Raw genomic sequence first — 18,479 nt, forward strand, 5'->3', positions numbered from 1 at the left:
TGACCCTCTTTCAGCCTGTCCTTCTGCCTTCCCCTCCCCAAATCCTCATTCCTGCCCCTTGCTGCCAAAGCAGCATCTACACAGCAGCTGGGTCATGCATCTGAGTTGGTCCTTGCAATGGTCCACAGCCTGGGACAAAGCTCCCATCAGTGTCAGGGGGAGGTGAATGAAGCCTTCAATGACCAGAGACCATCTAACACCACAAAAGCAAAAGGAACAAGCACAACTGATGTTCTGGGGGCAAGGACAGACCATCACTCATGGAGATGTATGGGTTTAGTACAAAACCATTTCTTAAAAATGATTTATTTTAAAAAAACCCACAAAACTCTTCTGCTATATGGTTAGTGCTCAGTGCTGGTGCCACCAACACTGTTGGCAGGAACAAATGCTTTGCAGGACATAAATCCAGAAGACTGCAGTGTCCCAAGGTTAATGTGTGTGCTCCACATGAAGGCATAAGTTGCACAACTGAGGTGGAGATAGTAGGTGTAGAACAACCTATGGACAGATTCCTGTGGCAGTACATCCCACCCAGAAGATGAGGAAGCCGCTCCATCCTTCCTGTCTCCAAGCATCCATCCTTCACAGTTGAAGTGTGGGGTGATTCACATGGCTTCACCTCCCCGGACACAGACCACAATTCACATTCTTGGCATCACACTTTGGATTCTGGCCTCTTCATGGAGTTTCCTGGCATCACACTTTGGATTCTGGCCTCTTCATGGAGTTTCCTGCCAGTTTCTCCTTCTCTGGGTCCACCTTTGTCTCTGCTTCGTTTCTGGCTTCCCTCTCCTGCCGCCGGAGAATCACATACACGGTCACGAAGCACAGGAAAGCTCCCACCTCAAAGAAAAACTGGAGACCAAGATACCTGTGGTGTGGAAACACAAGAATTCAGGGCACCAAGCATCCAACACCCATTGTCCCCAGGCACCTAGCAGAGAATGAACACAGGGATGGATTTGGTGTCCTCTGAGTGTCAAGCTGGGCTGTTCTGTTGGAAGATGAACCCCAGGGTACAAGGCACCCTGCATGGACCCTGCACCACCTCACAGGCAGCTTTGAGGCTGGGGTTACCCCTGCTGCTGCTTTACCTCCATGGAGAAGGTGTCAGGACAGGCTGCTTGTGTCTATGCTCATAAAATAAGTAATCATAGCATCATAGAACAGCTCAGGTTGGAAGGGACCTCAGAAGATCATCTTGTCCAACCTTTCATGGGAAAAGGAGCCCAGATGAGGTTATCTAGCACTTTGTCCACTCCCATTTTGAAAACCTCCAGCAATGGGAACTCCACCTGTAGAGGTTGTTCCAGTGAAGGATTGTTCCCACTATAATGCAGGGAGTGCTTCTGGAAGTGGACCTCTGTGGTCTCATAGCATCAAGTTAGCATGGTCCTTGGCATGTGCCAATGACTTTCCTCCAAACCTTTCCTGGGAGATAGCACTGGCCAGGGGGATACCGTTTGTCCCTGTTGGCTTACCATGACATATACAACAACCTATCCCACGTCGGAGGTGGCCTGACGCCACGTTTCTCCCTGGGTTTCCCTCTGCCCATCCCTACCTTTGCCTGAAGAGGTTATTGTCGTAGTATCTGCAGGCTGCTTTCCTGTCACACTTCTTCTCCCAGAGGATGCAGGTCGTGTCGATGGCGCTGCCGTACAGAACTGGCCCAGGCATCCATGCTGGAAGCAGAGGGTCAGAGGGGGCTTTGTTATGTTATGGGAGCACCTCTGCCCAGACAGACCCAACCCTGGTAACTTTCCCATGTCAGGGTGGAAAGTGGCTGGGGATGGTTTTCTTTGCCCATGAAGCCCCTGGTCCTGCAGAGCACACCAAGGGCTGGTTGTGTGTTTGCACCCCATCAAGGTGCAAGAAAGTCCTTCTTTCTCATTGCTCTTTGATAAGGGACCATTGCTCATCCCAGAAATTATGCTCACCTCCTTCATGCACCCTCCTTCCCACAACTGCAGTGGCATGTTCTGGGAGCCCCCAGGTGAATGTGAATTTCCACCATAGGAAAAATAACTAGTGGGATCACAGGACGTGGTTTGCAGACACCCTGATATGCTGGAGGAGAACGTGGGAGGACCTACACACAGGTCTGCTCTTCTGACCCTAAGCTTGTTCGGTTGCCTACATTTTTTTTTTTTAAGATGTACCCCCATGGAGATGCCTTGTCCCCTCCCCACCATGCGCAGCCCCCAGACCCTGCAAGGCAGCATCTTTCCCTGGCTTGGGATAGTTTGAAACTCTAAATAAACAGCACTTCAGGGATGAAATCCCCACAAATCCCCAAGAGCTGCCATGATTTCCCCAGGACGGCGTTCTCAACATGTTTTAATTTACCCAAAACTCTCAGCAGCATGAACTGTATCCCCACCGCAAACGATTTGTCTTCAGGCTGGATGCTCCTGAAAAACAAAATGGAAAAGTGTGCCTTCTGGCATTCCATCAAAGATGGATGTTTCCCTCCCTGGCATCGCCCGAAACCTTAGGGCACCTCACCCAAAAAGTCATCTTCCAACCCAACCACCAAGGACCTCAGGCAGCTCCCGTTTACGTCAGCAAAGATGATGAAATTTCATTCGTTAGGGCTAGAAACATACCACAACCTTTTTTTGGCCTGAAAAACCCACCAAATTCCATAAGAGATGGGACGGAGCCCAGCTAAATATTTTCTCTTTAATTTAAAGCATTTGTATGACTAAAACACAAAGAGAAACGAATATAACCTCTGTGTCTGCCAAATATGAGCAACACAAGGGGTGCTTTTTGTAACTGAAAGAGAAAAACGATTTACCCATTTGAGGAAGTGGCTTTTTTGTTTGAGGTGGGATGCCCCTGTGTATATTTCGGTGGTACCCCCCTGTTTTCAGAAATAAATATTTCAGGCTGTGGTTCCTGCCAGGGTCATACAACCTTTTTTTGGCCCGAAAACCCCACCAAATTCCATAAGAGATGGGATGGAGCCCAGCTAAATATTTTCCCTTTAATTTAAAGCGTTTGTATGAGTAAAACACAAAGAGAAACGAATATAACCTCTGTCTCTGCCAAATATGAGCCACACAAGGGGTGCTTTTTGTAACTGAAAGAGAAGAGAACGATTTACCCATTTGAGGAAGTGGCTTTTTTGTTTGAGGTGGGTTGCCCCTGTGCATATTTTGGTGGTACCCCCCTGTTTTCAGAAATAAATATTTCAGGCTGTGGTTCCTGCCAGGGTCATACATGGGAGACAACTGGGTGGCAGAGAACCTCCAGGTCAGCACCCCTCAGGGGACTCGGCTTCCCTTTCCTCTCTGCCTGGCTGGTGGACACACAGCTCGCTCGTGGCATGAAAAGTGGTTTAATAATGCCTGGGAGTCAAGGTAAAAACAGGCTTTAACCACAGCTTTTCCCTAAAAAGCAACTGTTTGGAGTGCTTCAACCACATAATCAGCATAGAATCATAGAATGGTTTGGGTGGGAAGTGATCTTAAAGACCATCCAGTCCCACCCACTGCCCTGGGCAGGGACACCTCCTACCAGAGCAGGCTGCTCCAAGCCCCCTCCAACCTGGCCTTGAACCCCTCCAGGGATGCGGCAGCCACAGCTTCTCGGGGCAACCCAGACCAGGGTCTCACCACCCTCACAGCAAAGAAGTTCTTCCTGAAAGGAAGAGCATCCCTAACCTGACCTCTACCTGGGGAAAGCCCCGGTTTCCCTGCACAGACTTAGGGCAGCAGGAGCTCTGTTAGTGCAGGGTCTTCAAGAGCAAGTCCTGAAGGTCTCTCCTGCTTCATTTGAGACTGGAGATGCTCAGTGTTTTTGTGCTGTCCAGACATGCCAGGTCTTTGCTAGCAAAGCACAGCCTGCTCCTGGGACATAGCCTAGAAGATGGACAACCACATGCACTTCCAGGTGACAGGAGCAAGGAAGCCCCATCCTCCATTCCCTGCACAAATGTCCAAAACCATGTAAAAGCAACCAGAAAAAGCAAAAGGAACTGGGCACGAGGTGCAATATAGGGGTGATACAGGGAACCCTCCAGGCCCTCAGAATCACAGAATCTTCTAGGTTGGAAGAGACCTTAAAGATCATCCTGTCCAGCCGTCAACCTAATTTTGACAAAAATAGACACCCCCACAACAAACAAAAAGCAACACCATCACTAAACCGTATGTCCCAGCACTACATCAACCCGTCTTTTGAACACCTCCAGGGATGGGGCCTCAACCACCTCCCTGGGCAGCCCATTCCAACGTCTGATAACCCTTTCTGTGAAAAATTTTTTCCTAATATCCAGCCTGAGCCTCCCCTGGGGCAACTTGAGGCCATTTCCTCTCATCCTGTCGACTGTGACTTGGGAGAAGAGACCAACCCCCACCTCTCTACACCCTCCTTTCAGGTAGTTGTGGAGAGGTCTCCCCTCAGCCTCCTCTTCTCCGGGCTGAATAGCCCCAGCTCCCTCAGCCTCTCCTCATAAGACTTGTGCTCCAGACCCCTCACCATCTTTGTTGTTCTTCTCTGGACCTGTTCCAGCCCCTCGATGTCTTTTTTATGGTAGGGGGCCCAAAACTGGACACAGTAGTCAAGGTGAGGCCTCACCAGTGCCGAGTACAGGGGGACAATCACCTCCTGAGAGAGTGATCTCAGCTGGAGAAAACCTTCCTCCCCAATTCAAGGACACCCCTTGGTTCCTCAAACCCAATCTCTGGATGCCTTTCCTGCCGTGCTTAGAGGCTGCACCTCGACCATGGCCAACCTGCGTCCACTCACCTGAGGATGAGCATGAAGGACGGCGTGTGGGAGGTGCTGGCGAGGATCCCCGCCAGGCAGGACAGGATCACAAAGGGCAGGAAGAGGTGGGAGCAGCCAGTGCCACAGGTCCCAGGCTTGGCAGACCCCACCAGCCCGTTTTCGGAGATGCAGCTGCAGTTGGTGTAGTCCTGCAAAGAAGAGAGAAAACCCAGAGGCCGCTCAAGGCTGTGGAGATACCAGGGATAGCTGCCAGCTGTCACAGGGAAGGGAGGTGTTTAAGTTTTGTCTGTAAATAATTAGCAGTAATTAGCACTCAACACTTGGGAGAGGGGGAAGGAAACACGTAGAATGAAGCTGGCTGGGGATAACAGACTGAGTGGATGAGGAAACACATCTTCCCATCCCTGCTTCCAGCCTCCAACATGCTACGATCTCTGAAAAAAGGTCCCAGTCCCACCAGGTCCCACAGGCATCACTAGGATGCCACACAGGAGGGCATCCAAAGCTGATGGGGATGCTGGGACCACCATGGTACCTTGGCTCATCTCTCTTTGTTTCCACAGGGCTCTGGAAGTTCTTCCAGCCTGTGTGTAGGTCCACTCCTTGATGATTGGAGCCCCAGCAATGCCTTTCTACCCCTTGTAGCAACCCTTCTATGCTCATGCTTCCACAGAATCATAAAACAGAATCACAGAATTGTCCAGGTTGGAAAGGAGAACAGAATCACAAAATTGTCCAGGTTGGAAGGGACCTTTCAGACCATGGAGTCCAACCATCAAGCCAACACCAACAAACCCACCACTGACCCATGTCCCTCAGCACACGTTTGCCCGGCTTTGAAATCCCTCCAGGGATGGCTCCGCCCGGCTCCGAAATCCCTCCAGGGATGGCGACTCCACCACTGCCCTGGGCAGCCTCTGCCAAGGCTTCACAACCCTTTCCAGGAAGAAATTCTTCCCAAGCTCCATCCTAAACCTCCCCTGGGGCAACTTGAGGCCATTTCCTCTTGTCCCATGGCCTGTTCCTTGGGAGAAGAGAACAACCTCCCCTGGCTACACCCTCCTTTCAGGGAGTTGGAGAGAGCCAGAAGGTCTCCCTTCAGCCTCCTTTTCTCCAGGCTGAACACCCCCAGCTCCCTCAGCCTCTCTTCACAAGACCTGTTCTTCAGTCCTATGTTTCACGCCTGTTGTGCATTGAAGATACTTATGGACAGGTTTATGTCAATTTCATCTTTTCCCAGCTGAATGCTTTGGTATCCTGCACTAATCTGGACTCTTGGCATGGAAAAAATCTCACCCACAGCTGATTCAAGCCTGCTGTGAGCTTCCTGGCCTGTGCTTTGGAGGAAATCTCCAGGGGAGTAGCCTGGGCTCCATCCCCTGTACCCAGCTTGTCTCCTGCTGCGAGACCCTTCATCCACGTCTGGAGCAGAGCTGGCAATCAACGCCAGAGCCCAGGCTCACGGGAGTATTAAATCAGAAAACACTTGCTAAGGGAAAATGCAAAACTTCACCTTTGAGAGAGGCTCATAAATAACCAGCTCAACGTTAGCAATGGAAGGATGCCCCAGGGTGAGGAATATGGATTTTTTTTTTACTTTTCTCCAAATTTTATTCACAACTCTTTCTTTTTTTTTTTTTTCAAAGAAACCTCTTTTTTTTGGAAGAGACCTTTAAATAAAATGAGCGTGATCTTATTGCTGCCGGAGGGGACAGATTCACAGCACAATGGTATATTGCAGAAGAGTGATGCAGACGCAAGGGCACCCCAGGGTCTCCCAAATCCCCATTCCCACCTCACTGCCTGGGTAAGTGGCATGGCCATTGCCCATTAAATAGACCCACAAGGAACTGCTCCTGACTGCGAGCGCAGGGGAAGATTTGGGATCAAAGGGGACACAATCCCTCCTCCCGCCTCTAGGAAAGCAGATTTAATATTTCAAATTAACACTGGGATTTATCTTCTCCAGCCATCTGAAACAAACTAAACCAAACTCATCATCTGGGCTCCTTCTGCAGTCATGGAGAGAGAGGTGGGTCTCCAGAGGATGATCCATTCCCTCCACAGATAAATGCCTACGATAGCTGAGATGAATTTGGGCCAAAGCAGTTAACGAAAATGCAATTAGATAAATTAAAACTTGTGCAATCTATGCAACTGCCACCTTTTGCAGAGAATTGGAGCCACACTATTTAGGAGACTTGCACAAAAGCCAAATGGAGACAAAGGGCTGGAAATGCATGGGATGGAGGAACAAGACCAGGCTGTGCCCCTTTCATTCAAAACCTTAGAGGATTTCAGAGCAGGGAGCATGACCCTGGCTGCAAAACCCTCTGAGCAGTGGGAACAAGCTACAAAGCCACCGATGGCCTGCCTCCATGAGATGTGTCATCTGGGCAGCATCACGAGGCTGACGTGGCACCAGGGATGGGGAAAACCACCCAGAGCAGCAGAGAGAGGAGAATAACCAAGAGCAGCCCCAAGACCTGGGCTGTGGTTTCCAGGCAGGGACGGGCAGCTGAATGACACATGGCCAGGGTTTCTCAGGGCTGAGAAACATCAAACACCCCCAACAGTACCTTTTCGCAATGGTTTTCTTCAGAGAGAAAGCTGCTCAGATCAAATGCTGCCTGATGTTGTCTTTTTTCTAGTTTTTCAATTCTGCCCCTCTGCTCTGCTCTGTGGAGACACACTCCCAATAAAGTGCCACCTCCAGCTCTGGGGTCTCGGCACAGGAGAGACATGGAGCTGTTGGAGCAGGGCCAGAGGAGGCCACCATGGAGATGCTGGGAGGGCTGGACCCCCTCTGCTGGGAGGACAGGCTGAGAGAGTTGGGGGGGTTCAGCCTGGAGAAGAGAAGGCTCTGGGGAGACCTTGGAGTCCCTTCCAGTCCCTCAAGGGGCTCCAGGAGAGATGGGGAGGGACTCTTGATGAGGGAGGGGAGCCACAGGACAAGGGGGAAGGGTTTGACCCTGAAAGAGGGGAGATGGAGCTGAGATGTGGGGAAGAACTTGTTTGGTGTGAGGGTGGTGAGAGCCTGGCCCAGGTTGCTCCGAGAAGCTGTGGCTGCCCCATCCCTGGAGGGGTTCAAGGCCAGGTTGGATGGGTCTTGGAGCAACCTGGTGTGGTGGGAGGTGTCCCTGCCCAGGGCAGGGGGTGGGACTGGATGGTCTTCAAGGTCCCTTCTAACCTAAACCATTCTATGATTCACACACTGCACACTGGGAGGGTTTCTTCAAACCCAGGTGTTTGGGACATGGAGAGCAGTAGGCAATGAGTGCCACAGGTCTCTGCACTGGCAAAGAGATGGCAAAAGTGGTAAGAAAAGGGTGATGCAGCAGAGAAAGCAGGAGCTGGAGGAATGTCGAAAAATGCAATAATCTCATCCTTTCCCCTTCCCTTCCCTTCCCTTGGAATACCCAAAATCAGGAACACCCAAAATCATAGAATCATAGAACCACAGAATCATCTAGGTTGGAAGGGACCTTAAAGATCATCTAGTCCAACCATCAACCTAACTCTGACTAAAAAAATAAATAAGAAATAAATAATAAAGAATAAAAAAAAATCACTAAACCATATTCTTGTAATAAATAATAAAAAAAAATCACTAAACCATATTCTTGAGGACCATGTCAACCTGTCTTTTGAACACCTCCAGGGATGGTGCCTCAACCACTTCCCTGGGCAGCCTGTTCCAATGCTGGATAACCCTTTCCATGAAGAAATTTTTCCTAATCTACTTGAGGCCATTTCCCCTTGTCCTATCTCCAATGACCAACCCCCGCCTCTCTACACCCTCCCTTTCAGGCAGTTATAGAGTGCAACAAGGTCTCCCCTCAGCCTCCTCTTCTTCAGACTAAACAACCCCAGCTCCCTCAGCCTCTTCTCATAAGACTTACATAAATCAGAGAGGGATTGAATTTTCTGAGCTCAGCTCCTCGTCCCGCATGATACAGGACTAAGAGCTCAGCATCTGCAGCCACATCCCTGTGTGCCATGAGCTCCCTTGTCCCAGGGAGATGCAACCTGCCTTGGCCACTGCGTGCTGGCACATGGCTGGGCATTTACAACAACATATGGAGATGTCCATACTGTCCAATACTGTCCCCCTGCAGAAGAAGCTCTCACACAAACTTAAATCGGGTCAAGATGCATCAATACAGGGAAAGAAGATTCAGCAAATTATCTCGGCGCTTTAAAAAAAAAAAGAAGCCAATGCTGGCTTTACTGTGCAGCATCTGCACGGCACCACCAAGGGAGCTCTGATTCTGCTGTGGTGTGTGGCTACACATAATTATACATATAATGAATGCAGGAGCAGGTCACGTTCCAGACCCCAGGATCTCAAAGGGCTGCAGGCGTCTTTGAGGAGGAAGAAGCAGTTAAAAAGGATCTGCTGTGTAAAAGGCAGGCACGGGGACGCGGAAAAGCACACTGGGGACTAAGCTCTGGCAGAAAACATAATTGTTATTAAAATGAAGTGGTGTTAATTAACAAAATGCTGCTAAAAAGTGCCCAGGCAGTCCCATGCTGCCATTATATCCTGTGCCAAGAACACAGAGGAAAACTACTCGCCCTATATGGATTGTGAGCGTTTTTCTGTGATTCAGATAGGTAATTGAATTGGCAAAGATTTCCTTGCTGTTTATTTGTTGAACTCATTGCCTGGAGACCCAACAGACAATTTACATTGGGGTTTTGGTGTCAGGAAGGGAGTAGCAGAGGAGAGAGAAGTGGAGGGCAGCAAAATAACCCTGCCAGGTCTGCAAATCAAGGCAAAGCCAGGAGCAAAACCCATTTCTCCATCCCCCCACATCGTGACCCTCCCACTAAATTATCCTCTCATGCAGATACTTGGCTTCACAACCAGTATTTATGGAAAGGATGCACTCTGCAACTGGATCATGACATTTTAACCTGCAAATCTGCAGGCTGAAAGGCGAAATAACATGGCTCTAAGGAAGCCCCCCCAGATCATGCTGCGAAGGTCTCCTAAATATCAGTGTTGTGTACATGGGGGCAATGGTCCCTCCAGGACTTGCTTGCCCAGAACGTATCCTCTGGTCATAGAACCACCAAGTCCCTCTGGTCATAGAATCATAGAATTTAAAAGCCTGGCAGACCTGGTGCTGAGGGACATGGGTCAGTGGTGCGTTTTGTCAGTGTTGGGTTGATGGCTGGACTCCATGATCTGAAATGTGCCTTCCAACCTTGACCATTCTACGATTGACTCTATGATTCTGTGGTGTCTCTCAGCCCTCGTGAGTATAACATAGCCATTGCCAGTACATTTTCTTGGCCAAGGCAGCAAACAGAAACCTTCAAGATATCCAATCTTTTAGGATGGTCAAGGTGTCCTTCCCCATCCACTGCTCCACCCCAGGTCAGATTTTGCTCCACAAACCCAAGCTTCAAACTTGACACTGACCAAAACCACCACTAACCCACATCCCTCAGCACCACCTCTGCCTGGCTTTGAAATCCCTCCAGGGATGGAGACTCCACCACTGCCCTGGGCAGCCTCTGCCAAGGCTTCACAACCCTTTCCAGGAAGAAATTGTTCCCAAACTCCAGCCTAAACCTCCTCTGGAGCAACTTGAGGCCATTTCCTCTTGTCCCATGGCCTGTTCCTTTGGAGAAGAGACCATCCCCTCCCTGGGCTACACCCTCCTTTCAAGGAGTTGGAGAGAGCCAGAAGGTCTCCCCTCAGCCTCCTTTTATCCAGGCTCAACACCCCCAGCTCCCTCAGCTGCCCTTCACCAGACTTGTTCTCCAGACCCCTCACCTTCTCCATTGCCTTTCTCTGGACATGCTCCAGCCCCTCAATGTCTTTTTTGTAGTGAGAATCCCAAAACTGGACCCAGCCCTCAATGTAGAACCTTCCCAGTGCCCAGTCCAGGGGGACGGTCACTACCCCGGTCCTAGTCACCATCTACGAGGGGATTTCCTGGGACATTCTCAACTTTCCCCTCCTCATCCCACAGGGTCATGCAGAGCTTGTCCAACACTAATGAGCACCAGACAACCTAATTACCAGACTGGAGTGCTGCATTGGTCATCCCTCGGGTCCTACTCACCATCTACAAGGGGTTTTCCTGGGACATTCTCAACCTTCCCCTCCTCATCCCATAGGGTCATGCAGAGCTTGTCCAACACTAACGAGCATCAGACAACCTAATTGCCAGACTGGAGTGCTGCATTGGTCATCCCTCATTAGCCACCCCCAAGCCAGGACACTGGCGTGGTGGGAATGACTCACCAGGACCAAGTTGTTGTCTGTGTTGATATTTACAACTCTGCAGCCAGCGGAGCAGGGGGAGATGTATTCAATATTGTTGGAGCCACAGATGGGGTTATAGGCTTTCTCAGGGCAGTTACAGTGGAGGTTACACTCCAAGGCGTGGTGTCCAAATTCAGAGCTACAGGAAGAAAATATTAAGACAGACTATTGAGCATCATTAATGTGCATCTCATATCTCATGTATATTGAGATTAGTAAAGAAACACTCTATTGCTAACCAAAACCTTCCCCATACGTAAGAGAGGACCCACAAAAATTCCACTATAACCCACCTTGGGCAAAGCATCTCGACCACAAATGGTGAAGGGAGTCACCCACTTCCTTTGTATTTGGCCCAGACGTGGGGTCTTGGGGTAAAGCAACACCACGCTGTGGGAGGTGGTGAGGTTCCTGCTGAGGGCTTGGACCAGCTTCCACCCAGACCGCAGGATGCAGAACATGTGAATTTACAGAAACTTGGACCAAGCCTCGAGGGAAGACAAGGTCCTGCCCACGTTTAGCTGCGTAAGGAAGCAGCCACGACTTTGGAGGTGTGATCCCAGGTCTTGGCCTCTGCCCAAGTTATTTGCCTGTGAGTAACACGCCGCACTTTCCAAGACACAAGTTTAATCTCATGCTGTTTGTGCCAAGAATGTGTTCATTTCGGGTTTCACAACCGGTCGATGAAGTTAGAAGAAATTACGGCGCAGCAGATTCGGTGTTTATGCACCACAGCACTATTTTCTCGCCTTCTTCTATCACTGTTAAGTGTTTCTCAGGGGGAAATAAACCCATTTCTGGGTATTCTGCTAAATTCCCACCCACCTCCGCTCCGAGGAGTGCAGCTGGGGATGGAGGGTACCCACAGCCCTGGGGATGACCCACCCGTGCCCAGTTTAGCTGGAGTTGTTGGTACCTCTCGCTGTAGGTAACGCCCGCGACCTTCTGCGTGGGGCAGCCGAGGAAGAGGAGGGGGAAAGCCAGGAGCAGGCAGAGGAACATGCCGAGGACGCACATGGCACTGCATTGCCTCAGGGACATCTGGAACCGCTTCAGGATGGCACCTCCCACCACGATCCCCACCATCGCCCCAGGGATGTTCACAGCACCTGAGGAAAGGCAGGACCGCCCCGAGGAGTGCAGCTGGGGATGGGGGGGTACCCACAGCCCTGGGGATGACCCACCCGTGCCCAGTTTAGCTGGAGTTGTTGGTACCTCTCGCTGTAGGTAACGCCCGCGACCTTCTGCGTGGGGCAGCCGAGGAAGAGGAGGGGGAAAGCCAGGAGCAGGCAGAGGAACATGCCGAGGACGCACATGGTGCTGCATTGCCTCAGGGACATCTGGAACCGCTTCAGGATGGCACCTCCCACCACGATCCCCACCATCGCCCCAGGGATGTTCACAGCACCTGAGGAAAGGCAGGACCTTGGTTTTCCATCCTCTGAGCCCTATCAGGTCCCTTCGTTACAGCGAAGGGCCAGAGAATTTGTCATGGGGTTCCTATTTTTCAGTGTTGGTGATCTGGGGAGGACCCAGGTTTTTGTTGGGGCTGGTGAAATAATGCTAAGAAGGAGGAATTTTGAGAAAACAGCAAACTGGCCGTGTTAGGTATCCATGCACGGAAGATGCAGGGACCAGTGAAAAGCTATGCTTCACTCAGCAAATGTGATTTTTCAGTGGAGACAGGGGAAAATATCAAGTAAACTTGGAGAGGCTATTTAATTTCTGCGTAATGCAGTAATGGGCCCATCATCATAAAACTGAAGGTTTCCATGACAGACTTAGCATTTTGCAAAGCCTGCTTTTCCAATGGGACTCCAGAGAAGCGCAATCTGTTTAATTCAACAAAGAATTGACAGGGAGGTTGCTTTCAGCTCATTAACACCCACACAAGGAAGGGATTTCCGACTACAGAAAGCTTTTTGACCCAGCGGGGAAAGGCAAAGCAAGATTCAGTAGCTGGGAACAAAAGCTAGATAAATTTGGAGAAGAAATATGGTGCAAGTCTTCAACAGATCGGGTAAATCAAGCCTGGGAACGACTCAGCAGGGCACATCGGTGGAGGACACCACTGCTTCGGCATTTAACCTTTCTGCCCATATTTAGCCTCGTTTTCTAGGCTTTGCCAGCCTGCTCTGCTCACTTTCTTCTAATTTATTTGCTGCAGACTTCAGAGGACTTCCCTGAGGATGCACGCTCTTAGTTCAAAGATATATTTTAAATACTTCTGCCTCTAGATCTTTGAACTGATTATAAGAGTAGGGCTTTATTATTTGTATTTTTATTACCACAAGAAGATCACACAGGGACACCTCAGGCCCGGACAGGACGTTCTGGATATTACAATGCAAACAAAAAGAGTCTAATCTCATGAGCACATATCCTGCTTAACGCTTATTCCCTTCCTTCCTAACAATACCAGCAGCAAGCAATTACCCCAACCATTACGAGCAATTAGTCTGACGACAGCAAACATTTTTAAGAGTTTAGGCACGATCCGTACACCAGCCTGAACTGGCCTCTTGCTGCAAAGCCTCTTCAAAATGCAAGCATGAATTTCTGCAGGTTTTAATTTTATTGACTATCTACTTTTTTAAAGACCCTTGACCCCATGATCGATGTAAAGTAATCCCTGCTACAGAAACATGCACAATTCGTATCTGATGTATCTTTGCTCCCTTAATACGATGAGTTGGTGTCCTTTCCTTGATTATAGTGAATAGCTTTAGATAATAAACCTTTCTCCAGGTCTTAAAAGGTTTTATTCTATCTAGCCAGCTCTGGCTGCAATGTAAAGGAAGCGGGGTTGGAAATAGATGATCTTTAAGGTCCCAAGCTCTGGCTGCAATATAAAGAAAGGAAGGGGGGTTGGAAATAGATGATCTTTAAGGTCCCTTCCAACCCAAACCATTCTATGACTTTATGAAGGCAGATAGTGGCTGAGAAATCATACGGGCAAGGACCTGGTGTGATGCCGCAGAATCACATGGGGTTGGAAGGGACCTCTGGAGATCATCTAGTCCAACCCCCTGCCAGAGCAGGGCCACCCAGAGCACGTCCCACAGGAACGTCTCCAGGGGGGGTTTGAATATCTCCAGAGAAGGAGACTCCACCACCTCTCTGGCAGCTTCTTTCAGGGCTCTGCCGCCCTCACAGGAATGAAGTTCCTCCTCATGTTTAGGTGGAACTTCTTACATTCAAGTTTGTGCCCATTTCCTCTTGTCCTGTCCCTGGGCACCACTGAAAAAAGACTGGCCCCATCCTCCTGACACCCACCCTTGAAGGATTTATAGGTGTTGATCAGATCCCCCCTCAGCCTTCTCTTCTCCAGACTAAAAAGACCCAAGTCCCTCAGCCTTTCCTCATCAGAGAGATGCTCCAGGCCCCTCATCATCTTTGTAGCCTCCGCTGTCCCCTCTCCAGCAGTTCCCTGTCCTTCTGGAACTTCTTGTCTGTCTGTAGGTAAAGGAAGAAGCCTGGCAGCTCAAGAAGAAGACATGCTTCTTAGTAATTACAGATTCTGTGATTCTGTAATCTCTAGATTACTTTCTAAGAGCTCCTCAAAGCTGGCAAGCCTTGACATCAGCACTCACCGATGATGTCTGTAGGTAATGGAAGAAGCCTGGCAGCTCAAGAAGAAGACATGCTTCTCAGTAATTACAGATTCTGTGATTCTGTAATCTCTAGATTACTTTCTAAGAGCTCCTCAAAAGCTGGCAAGCCTTGACATCAGCACTCACCGATGATCATGTTGGCCAAGGACGCCGTGAGGGAGAACTGTCTCTCCAGGAACTTCCCCATGAATGTTGCTAAACCAGCAACCATGGCAGAGAGGTTGACCTGAGCCAACACCACCAGCAGGAAGACGGGGTGACGTAGATTCCTCAACAGGACCAGAGGAAAATCTGGAAAGAAAAAAGGAAACCTGTTGCATACAGAGGAGGTGTACGGCAAAGCATTAATTCACGGAAAGAGGCAAAACCTTGAATTTTCTATATTTTTTGTGCAGAATTAACTCTTTGGGAGTGGTGAGCATTTCTAAACATTTCATTTGCAAAAGGGCAGAAAGTGTGCTTTCAGGGTTCATCATTTCAAGGCCTTATTGTGTGACCATTTGGATATTAAAAAAGTCAGAATGAAGCATCAGGACATTGCAAAAATTAAACACCTGGTATCTCACATCTACGCTTGGGTGATGGGCTGAAGCATGCCTGAACAATGAGATAGGATTGAGAGCAGCCCTGAGGAGAAAATCTTGGGGGTGTTGGTGGAGGAGACGCTCAACATGAGCCGGCAACGTGTGCTAGCAGCCCAGAAAGCCCCCCAAATCCTGGGTTGCATCCCCAGCAGCGTGGCCAGCAGGGCCTGGGGTAGTGGGGTTCTGTCCCTCTGCTCCACTCTGGGGAGACACCCCCCCAGTGCTGCCTCCAGCTCTGGGGCCACCATCATCAGAAGGACATGGAGCTGTTAGAGAGGGTCCAGAGAAGGCCTTGGAGATGCTGGGAGGGCTGGAGGACAGGCTGAGAGAGTTGGGGGGTTCAGCCTGGAGAAGAGAAGGCTCCGGGGAGACCTTGGAGCCCCTTCCAGTCCCTCAAGGGGCTCCAGGAGAGATGGGGAGGGACTCTGGATCAGGGAGGGGAGCCCTAGGAGGAGGGGGAAGGGTTTGACCCTGAAAGAGGGGAGATGGAGATGAGATGTGGGGAAGAACTTCTTTGGTGTGAGGGTGGGGAGAGCCTGGCCCAGGTTGCCCCGAGAAGCTGTGGCTGCCCCATCCCTGGAGAGGTTCAAGGGCAGGTTGGAGGGGGCTTGGAGCAACCTGGTCTGGTGGGAGGTGTCCCTGCCCAGGGCAGGAGGGTTGGAACGAGATGATCTTTAAGGTCCTTTGCCACACAAACCATTCTATGATTCTATTGATTCTCTTCAATTCTAACGCAGAGACAAATCTGCCCCCTTCTGCAGTGATAGGTCCTGCTGAGCTCTGAGCTACCAGGGTGTTATGATGCTTTAGGAGAAATGCAGGGGGCTCTGTGATCATTTTTCTTCCCACCTGACGTGGAAACCTTCCTGTCTTTCCCCCACCACCGATGGGGGTTGAGGGTTGCAGCATCGAGTCCTTACAGGGGCTGCTACAAACACTCATGGCCCAAGTAAACACGGCCTCGGTTCCTTTCCCTGGAGCTTTCTGGCAGGGTTTCTGCTCAAGCAAATCCAACAGTAGCTGGGAAGTCATTAAAAGTTAATTTATTTGTTTTCTGCAGTTGCAATTTCGGTGTCCTTTTTGTTTCTATCATAAAAATGTATTTTTTTGCATGACGGGCAAGAAACACTCCAGCAAACTCCCCCGTGGCTGAACCCTCACTGCTTTGAGGAGGAGTGATCTTCAGCCTGTTCAGCAGAGACATCTGCCCCTGCCTCCCAGCGCTGCGGGAAGTGGGGTGCCCCATGCTGACACCCCCCAGCTGGGATGATGCCAGTTCTCCAGCCTGGAGCTATTTCTCCTCCCTGCACATCCCAAAAACCCACTTTTCTGCTCAAGCCTTTGCTCCCCACCCCCCAAAATCATCACCTTCCCACCCCTCAACCCTGTGCTCTTCGCCCGCCAGCAAAGGGCGCGCGTTAAGGGCAGCCTCCACACAAACAGATGATGAGTTTCCCAGATGAGGCCTCTGAAAGTCAATATGCTGAAGCAGAGATAAGGAATTAACAGAGGGGGGATTAATGCCAGGGCCTGCCGTAAATTAATGGCGTTAATTCTTAGCAGCTCACAAACAAGCGGGACAATCTTTCTATCTGCTCCAGCCCAGAGGCGTTGGGAGGCGGCAGAAGGGAGAACTTTCTGGTGTTTGTCTGGGAGTGGCCCCAAGCTGTGTATTTGGTTAAACTGCCCTAAAAAGTTGTGGGAAGAGCAAAGGTCTCCCTATGGATGCAAAGAGGTGCCCTGCAGACAAAGGCAAAGCTCTAGTTTTTGGGAGCATCGCTTCTCAGCACTCTGCTCTTGGGGGTAGGCAAATAGCTACAGACCTTGGGGAGCAGAAAACTCAGGGCACTGGTGAGGGTCATAGAACGGTTTGGGTTGGAAGGAACCTTGCTGCGGGAAGTGGGGTGCCCCATGCTGACACCCCCCAGCTGGGATGATGCCAGTTCTCCAGCCCGGAGCTATTTCTCCTCCCTGCACATCCCAAAAACCCACTTTTCTGCTCAAGCCTTTGCTCCCCACCCCCCAAAATCATCACCTTCCCACCCCTCAACCCTGTGCTCTTCGCCCGCCAGCAAAGGGCGCGCGTTAAGGGCAGCCTCCACACAAACAGATGATGAGTTTCCCAGATGAGGCCTCTGAAAGTCAATATGCTGAAGCAGAGATAAGGAATTAACAGAGGGGGGATTAATGCCAGGGCCTGCCGTAAATTAATGGCGTTAATTCTTAGCAGCTCACAAACAAGCGGGACAATCTTTCTATCTGCTCCAGCCCAGAGGCGTTGGGAGGCGGCAGAAGGGAGAACTTTCTGGTGTTTGTCTGGGAGTGGCCCCAAGCTGTGTATTTGGTTAAACTGCCCTAAAAAGTTGTGGGAAGAGCAAAGGTCTCCCTATGGATGCAAAGAGGTGCCCTGCAGACAAAGGCAAAGCTCTAGTTTTTGGGAGCATCGCTTCTCAGCACTCTGCTCTTGGGGGTAGGCAAATAGCTACAGACCTTGGGGAGCAGAAAACTCAGGGCACTGGTGAGGGTCATAGAACGGTTTGGGTTGGAAGGAACCTTAAAGATCACCTATTTCCAGCCCCCAGCACGTTCAAGGACCCTGAAATACTGAGGTGCTGGAGAACTGGGAGGCTGGGAGTCCACCAAAGAGGGAACGAGCTGCAATGGCGTCTCTGCACTAGATAGACCAAGGTGAACCCCAAAGAAGTGAGAAGGTTTTGCTCTTAAGTATCAACAGAGGTCTTGTTTTTTGAAGCATATTCCTGCCCAGTTTACACACTAGAATATCTCAGACATAATGCAAATATGAAACCTCATCTTACTTGCTGGAAGATCTCCTGACAGCTAATCCAGCTTTTTGTGGGAGACAGCAGGAATCTTCCACCAAAAAGATTTATTTTCCCTAGAGTTCTTCGGTCTTTTCTGTCAAACTTCACCCCCTCTGCCACCCCAGATCAGAGATGTAAAGCTCCGACAGTGAGCAGGACTCCCACGTCATGGTGGGAGGCAGCAAGATCACTGTCCTTCACAATCACCATCTCATTGCTAATTCGATCTTCCTTGTAGCTCCAGGGAGGAAGCTAAGTAGATACTAAAAGCAAGTGGAAACTTTAAAATAACGATAACAAATTTCCTTTAAGCCAATTGTAGACACCACGGAGAAACAAATAAGTTGCAAGCCTAGTGTTTTAACTGCTTTGAAGATCATGGATTGATTCCCAGTACGTGTAACAGAAGCTGCACATCCTCCCAAGTGTG

General features: G+C 50.0%; 1 protein-coding gene across 3 annotated transcripts in view; it reads right to left on the reverse strand.

Annotated features, from left to right (window-relative positions):
* Window positions 1-267: 267 nt before the first annotated feature.
* The window catches only part of SLCO2B1 (solute carrier organic anion transporter family member 2B1), a 114,553-nt gene continuing 96,341 nt past the window's right edge, over window positions 268-18,479 (reverse strand). For all 3 annotated transcript variants that reach the window (XM_014959532.1, XM_014959533.1, XM_014959534.1), the window contains exons 9-15: window positions 14,767-14,931; window positions 12,242-12,434; window positions 11,006-11,165; window positions 4,762-4,931; window positions 2,353-2,417; window positions 1,568-1,688; window positions 268-874 (exon numbers count right to left, since the gene is read on the reverse strand). In XM_014959532.1, coding sequence (XP_014815018.1) covers window positions 700-874; window positions 1,568-1,688; window positions 2,353-2,417; window positions 4,762-4,931; window positions 11,006-11,165; window positions 12,242-12,434; window positions 14,767-14,931 — 1,049 coding nt within the window. In that variant the 3' untranslated portion in view covers window positions 268-699. The remainder of the gene's footprint in view (window positions 875-1,567; window positions 1,689-2,352; window positions 2,418-4,761; window positions 4,932-11,005; window positions 11,166-12,241; window positions 12,435-14,766; window positions 14,932-18,479) is intronic.

The sequence above is a fragment of the Calidris pugnax genome, unplaced genomic scaffold (genome assembly GCF_001431845.1).
Source record: "Calidris pugnax isolate Ruff unplaced genomic scaffold, ASM143184v1 scaffold319, whole genome shotgun sequence".
NCBI classification, from domain to species: Eukaryota; Metazoa; Chordata; class Aves; order Charadriiformes; family Scolopacidae; genus Calidris; species Calidris pugnax.